At 51.4% G+C, this 7,304-nt stretch overlaps 1 protein-coding gene across 1 annotated transcript; it reads left to right on the forward strand.

Annotated features, from left to right (window-relative positions):
* Nucleotides 1–6,044: 6,044 nt before the first annotated feature.
* On the forward strand, nt 6,045–7,049 carry KCTD12 (potassium channel tetramerization domain containing 12). The gene has a single exon (XM_074151859.1). The coding sequence runs from the start codon at nt 6,045–6,047 to the stop codon at nt 7,047–7,049; it is 1,005 nt and encodes a 334-aa protein (XP_074007960.1).
* The last annotated feature ends 255 nt before the right edge of the window (nt 7,050–7,304 follow it).

Below are 7,304 nucleotides of genomic sequence, written 5' to 3' on the forward strand. Positions count from 1 at the left end.
AAACCAATGCTCTTATCTTTTGATTGTAGCTCCCTCCAAAAAAAATGTGCTTTTCCCCACTAAAACCTGCCTGGCCCTACAGGAAGGCAGGTTGATAAGAAGTGGGAGTAGAGGCTGGTTTTGATATCCTAATTAGCTAGATAATGAATTGCATTTTCCCTATTAGGCGAAGCTCTTTTGCTGAATCCTCATACTGTCAAATGCTAAGAGACGGCGTAAGGCTGTTGATCCGCGTTGATGGATAACGTGGAAGATTGATGTAGTTTCCACTCACGTTTGTAAAGGTCCGGTTGTCTTCCTGTTGTTGCTGTGGTAGAAGCTGGGTCAGAATGTTTTTTATTCACAGATAGGAAAATCGCCAAGGGAAGATTTGAAGGTGTGAATGAAACGTTTCACAGAGATACGGAAGATTAATTTCGGAGAGCCAAGGCTCACAAAAAGACCCCTGATTTAAAACTGCTCCATAGGGGTTATGAGTAATTTAGCACAGGAGAAAATCCTCACGTGTTGTGCATGTAAAATTCCGCACCACTACACGTTGCAAAATTACACAGCTTCTGCTTTTTTGGTATCAGACAGAGATGTAACTTCCTGATAATTAACCAAAGCAGGGAAATGGAAAATCAAGCATCACATTTTCCTAGATATCACTAGAAAAGAAGCAGCTGGGGGCGCTTCCACATTTGGCATAAAGCTCATAGCCTCTTTTCTTGTCCCCTCCAATTTCAGTGACGTTCAAGATGCACGTGGAAGGTGTCTCCTCCAAATGCTTTTCTTTATTGAGGAAGAAATGTGTGTCACCATGACATTGAGAGGGTACCTTTTGTCTTCCAATTTTTGCAAAGGTGCTTGAAGGAAATGAATACAGCTCTGAACTTCACTAATTGCTTACTTGATTATGTTTCTCAGCCACACTCTGCAGCTCTGTATTGGCCAAGGACATGGAACACACAGCTAATGGCTGTCCTCCTCCCGCTCCATCCCTCTCCCCCAGGCTCTGCAGAGCACTGCCCTCACAAAATTATTCAGCATAGTGTCTTTATCACACTGGCAGGAGGAAAGTGCTAGAGCACTTGATGACCTCCTGAGGTCCCTTCCAACCTGAATTATTCTACGATTCTTCAATATCACTCATGCTTGAACACGTGCATTTTCATAGCAGCTGGGCTTCCTAGAACATGCAGTTCCATCTAAACATATTCAACTGTATATGCAAACACACAGGCAAAACAATCTCTGTTAACAGATATTATCAGATATAACTTCACAGATAACATTCAGTAAAATTCATGTGAAATATGTAAATCTATGAATTTGTGTATTTGTGTTGTCCAGATATATACAGTATGCGAGACTGAGTTTGCAGAGAGAGAGCACTCTCTTTAGAAGGCGTTGAATGTCTTTGGGTGGAATAATACACAATTCAAGTTTTTGGCAACACTACTTCGTATCACTTGATATAACGCTGTTCCTAGTAATTTCACCCTGCGCAGTGATTCAGAAATGGGAAAGGTTTCATTTAATAGCCATCTATTGACTGTCAAAGTCAAACCTACGGAACTCCACATGTTTTAGAGAGCATGTAAGTCCCAAAAATGTGAAGAGTTCCCAACTCTTAGACAAAAAACTCTGCTCTAGGACTAACCATACTCTTTTTCTTGCATCCTCTAAGCAAGATTGTGAAGCTGAAATGAGCATATTTGAGACTCCAGTTTAGATCACTACCTCCTTTTGTTGGTTTTATGCAGGAGGCTAAATCTTTCACTGAATTCTATATTAAACATTCAAACAACTCATTCATATCTCATTAGGCATTTTCTAAGCCATATGATACCATTTCATACAATATAGACTGAAAGAAGAAATAATAAATGCTAACTGCCACTTTTAGTTCAGAACAGGGATAAAGTGTGTTGTTGCCTTGTAAAGCTTCTCAGGAATAAGTTGAATACAGTAATATAACAGTTTACATCTACTTTTTGTGACTGAAAAGGTATAGTTTTCTCTTTATTATGGCTCTTGGGTCGTGCTGGCAATATTTCGGAGCCCTTTGCCTTTCTTAATTGCAATGTGGGTTTACTCCCACTAGGTGTTGCCCTTCCTCTATGGTTTGTGAAGGAAATCGTCCTCCCGGAATAAACCTCGTCCACCCGTGGGTGGGCTACCCAAACTGTAAAATAAGGGCTCATTCTTCATCCCATCGTGACGGAAACATCTTTCTAAACATTGACGCAACAAAAGATTCCCCCCCAAGCCGCCCCCAAAAAAAGAAAAAAAGGAAATACCCCCAAACCAGTGTAAACAGCTCAAAATATTAAAAGTAGAAAAGCCGTTGGTCCCATCAGATTAAGACAGCATGCACCCAATACGTACCTAGTTCTGGTAGGCAGCTAATAGCAAACACTGAAATACGACTGTCATATCTGAAGGAGCTATTGCTCAGAAATGTCGTGGCACTGCACAGTCAAAGAAATTCAACTACACATTTATTGTCATAAAGCCTAGGCTGTCCATTAGACTATATTTAACATTTAACGCCCTTTATGGGGTGTGTGTGCCTAACGAGACATTCTGTGGCAGCCTTGAATGTTACATGTACTAATATTTCACTGTCTCCCACACAACATAAAATGAAGCACTGAGATTATGACTGTGTTATGCAACCCTGTGACTGACATGTAAGTAAAAATAGTTGATATATCTACCCATTTTAATACCCCCAGATGAAGTCCAGTTCTCCTCACTGGAGACAAATGCATCCAAATGAAAAGAGATAGGAAATGGAGAAGGAACTAATTGAATATTTTGTGAAAAGAGGGGGAAAAATCTGTTAAAGAAGTTAAAATAACCATAACCTTGCAGCCAAGAATAGCATCCTCACTTGCACAAAGCAGCAGTGAGATGCCCATAGAAGACAATTCTGAAGAGCGGTGGCTTCAAACCAGATATTTCAGTGCTGGGCATGTTTTTGAGCCCAGAAAATGACAGCAATCTCGGAGACAAACACTGCAAGCTGGGTCTTTGCCCAGGACTGTTGAACAGGCTGTATGAACAGTATCTTCCCAGGAGAAGGCTCCTCCTTCTCTTTTTGAAGGCAAGTCAGGGGTCAGCTTACCCATTGGCACATTGGACACTGCAGTGGGACGGATCAGTTTGTGCCCCTAAAGAAAGACTTGGGGCAGTGGCCCAAGTGCGAATCTTGCTACAGCTGTGTCCCCTCCATCCCCTATAATTTGCCTGGCTTTGGACATCATATGGTGCTTTCCAGGACCATGGTGGGTCCTTCTCATTTGGCAGGTGGAGATAAAACTCTGGAGAACCGATGTCTGAAGGAGCAGCGTTAACTTACTCGTCTGCAAAGCTTCCGAAAACATGAGCTGGAAGATCCATTAAGTTCAGGTCTTACAAAGTCTGGTCTCAAATCCAACTAAGCTGAAGGCAAGTAAAAAGCTCAAGTCTAATGAATATGTTAGTGCTATTTTTGTTAACCTACATGAATAACTCACCTAATGCCAGAGAAATTACGTTTAACTACCAGATGAATTAAACATTCCATTTTTTTTTTTTTTAATATAGGAGCATTTGTAAGGCTCACCTGCTGGTTGGTACAAAATCTTCCACTGCAAATTCTGCTATGAATAAATACCCGCACGAGCATGATATGATCTCATCTTCTGGGTGCACAGTTTAATCACAGTGCTCTCGATAGAGAGCCCACACTAGGGAAGCGGAGTTTAAAATACGAATCTGTGGGAGGCTCTCGAGGTGGCTTCTTGCTAAGTATGGCCGGGAGCAGGGTGACGTAGGGGGTGATGCCACATTAAGAGACTGAAAGGTAAAAGCAACTCCATGAAGCTGTCACCAGCAAAGCACAATGTGAAAATTCCATGTGCTTTTAGTCTGGTGAATTGACCCTAAAATAGTATAAGGGAAGAAAACAAAGATTCCCTGTGTGCTAGCAGATAAGTCACATTATTTTTCTTCATTATTTTTCTTTCTTTTTTTTTTTTTTTTTCTACATCAACAAACTCAGATGCTTAAATGGGTAGCAAACCAACTTAATTCAGGCTTATTTTACTTTATTTCCCCCGATATTCCAGAACTTCACCTCTCTCCTACTCCCCTCAAAAAAAAAAAAAAAAGAGAGAAACAAGCTGCTAGTTACAAAATCTCAGCAAAACATCAGTATAACCTACTTTGCCATTTTGCTCCCACAAACGAAAATACTTGGTGGTCAAAATCCTGGCAGCTGGCTTTCCCACATGGAAAAAGTAATGTTCCGCATCTCTGCTGCCCTACTCTTAGTCTTGTTCAAAATTAACTCCTGGAACTTCCGAGTGCCCCAAGCTCACTCGATCGTTTTAGACCACAACATCTCCCTGTCAGCTCTCCCTTGACACATCGTGCTTCTTTATCTTCTGTTTTCAAAACTTCTATTTCTCAACTCCCCGTTTTCTTCCTCTTCCTCCTTTTCTTCTTCTTCTTCTCTTGGGCAAACAGCTTGCTTCTTGAGAACTAACTTGCCTTTCCTTCCTCTCCCATTTCTTAATTTTTGAAGGACTTCTTACCCCCTGCCTCTGCATCTTTTGACTTCTACTTCATGGACCCTAATGCATTAGGGACTTTGCAGCAAGGTAGGGCTTCTTTCACCCCTACGAAAGGAAGGCATTGACAGTTGCCTTCATACTCTTCAGGCTTTCCTATCCTTCCAGCTGTCCTCTTGAGGAAGAAATCACAGTCGAACTCCCAGAGGAGAGCAACTGAGTGCATTGAGGCAGCATCTCTTTGCTGCTGCTTGCAGAGGCACAGAAATGTAGATGAAATTCAAGCAAAAGCCTGAAACGTAATTTAAATGCTCTCTGCCAACGCATGTTAAATAGGTGCTTATGTTTCACGCAGATCCCGTTGTACCTAATTAATCCAAATTAAATCTGAGCTGTAAGGGCACCCAATTACACACATATCCACGCAGACACGAGGAGCCAGGCTCTCACGGTAAAGTGCCGTTTGACAGGCGGCTGGAGGGGACCCCATCGGCTCCGGTGTCCCCTTGCCGCCAGGGACCGAGCCCCGACGGCGGGGCACCCCCAACACGGCGCTCCCGCTGCCACTCGGCGGGGGACGGGGATCGGCGGGAGGTTTGCACGGGGTCCTTAAGGGCCTTAAAATCCCGCCTAGCGAGAGTGTCTCTGGAAGCCCAGACGCGGGCAGGCGACCCGGGTGAGGCGGGTGAGGGCTGCACCGCACCATCGCGGTTTCCCGCGTTGTGAAGGCGACAGGAGGGAGGGGGACACTGTTAACTCGCCGAGGGTCTGACTTGGCGAGGGTTTGGACAATCTTTGAAAGATTAGCCGGGGGTCGGCATGGCTCCCTTCGGCGGGGCAGCAGCGTCTCGCCGCTTCCCCGCTCCGGCACTTCGGGACGAATGGAACGGGGTTTCTCGCCTGCCAAAAGACGTCTCGGAGAAACCGGGGAGCGAGCTGAACTGCCGACGTCGGGGCCGGCGGGTCGGTCCCGCAGCGCCCCCCCCCCCCGAGGTTTTACCCCCTCCGGCCGCACGCCGCAGTGTCCGTCCCCGCCGAGGGGAGCGCGGCGGGCGCCCACCGGGCGGGGAGAGGGTTCCCGCCGCAGCCGGGGAAGGAGGACCGGGGTGTTGGAGGGGGTGGGGGGGGAGGAGGTTAACGATGAGGGGGGGACCCTGCGTCAGTGCAGGGCCGTCCCCTTCCCCTCCCCGTGCGCTCGGCTCTGCCTCCCGCCAGCCTCCCCCGCCTCCCGCGAGGTGCGGCCGCGCTACATAAACACGGCTCCGCCGCTGCCGCCGGGGCTTCTCCGCTCGCAGCCCGACGGAGGCGCCTGGCAGGCAGCGGGCAGCGGGGAGCGGAGCGGCTCCGGCGACAGACGGGGCGGGAGGCTCCGGCGGGCAGCGGCGGAGGGCTGCGCGCTCCCCCGCCGGAGCCCAGGCGGCCGGAGGAGGAGAAGGAGGAGGAGGAGGAGGAGGAGGAGGAAGGGCGGCGGCTCCCCGCCGGCGGCGGGCTCCCTCCGGTATGGCCCTGGCGGACAGCGCCCGCGGGCTGCCCAACGGCGGCGGCGTCTCGCCGGCGGCGGCGGCGGCGAGCGGGGCGGCGGGGAGCGGGGCGGCGGCGGGCGGCTGGTCGTCCTTCCCGGAGATCGTGGAGCTGAACGTGGGCGGGCAGGTGTACGTGACGCGGCGCTGCACCGTGGTCTCGGTGCGGGACTCGCTGCTCTGGCGCATGTTCTCGCAGCAGCAGCCCAGCGAGCTGCCCCGGGACAGCAAGGGCCGCTTCTTCCTCGACCGCGACGGCTTCCTTTTCCGCTACATCCTGGACTACTTGCGGGACCTGCAGCTCGTGCTGCCGGAGCACTTCCCCGAGCGCAGCCGCCTCCAGCGGGAAGCCGAGTACTTCCAGCTGCCCGACCTGGCTCGTCGCCTGGCTCAGGCTCGGGTCGCCGCCGCCGCTCGCCCCGCCGCCCTGCACCGCGACGGCTCGCTCTGCGCCGACGAGCCGCCGCCGCCGGCGCTCCTCGGGTACCTGGAGGCCGAGCCGCTGGAAGGGGGCGGCGGGGGAGCTGCCGCCTCCGCCCCGTCGCCCACCGCCAGCCGCAGCCCCTCGGGCGGGCCGCTGCTCACCCCCTCGCAGTCGCTGGACGGGGCGGGCGGACGACGCTCGGGCTACATCACCATCGGTTACCGGGGCTCCTACACCATCGGGCGGGAGGCGCAGGCCGATGCCAAGTTCCGACGGGTGGCCCGCATCACCGTCTGCGGCAAGACGGCGCTGGCCAAGGAGGTCTTCGGGGAGACGCTGAATGAGAGCCGCGACCCCGACCGCCCTCCCGAGCGCTACACTGCCCGCTACTACCTCAAGTTCAACTTCCTCGAGCAAGCCTTTGACCGGCTCTCCGAGGCCGGCTTCCGCATGGCCGCCTGCTCCTCCACCGGCACCTGCGCCTTCGCCCCTGAGCAGGGCGGCCCCGCCGACGACAAGATCTGGACCAGCTACACTGAGTATGTCTTCTGCCGGGACTGAGCATCTGCCCGGCACACGGCGTGGGGATAAGGTGGTGGCCCCTGCACGCCCTTGTGCCCATGGTTGCCTCCCGGCCTGGAGGAAGGAGAACACGGAGGGTGGCTTGTCCTCTTGCACTCTCCTCATCCTGGTGCCTGCCTCCACGCACAAGGCTGGTCAGCCCCCAGCGCAGCCCCCACACCTCCTGCACGCACCTCTTGATGGCCCCGGGGACAGGAGGTCACCATGATGTGCCTCGGCCGCCGTGTCCCTGCT

This window comes from Numenius arquata, chromosome 1, assembly GCF_964106895.1.
Source record: "Numenius arquata chromosome 1, bNumArq3.hap1.1, whole genome shotgun sequence".
NCBI classification, from domain to species: domain Eukaryota; kingdom Metazoa; phylum Chordata; class Aves; order Charadriiformes; family Scolopacidae; genus Numenius; species Numenius arquata.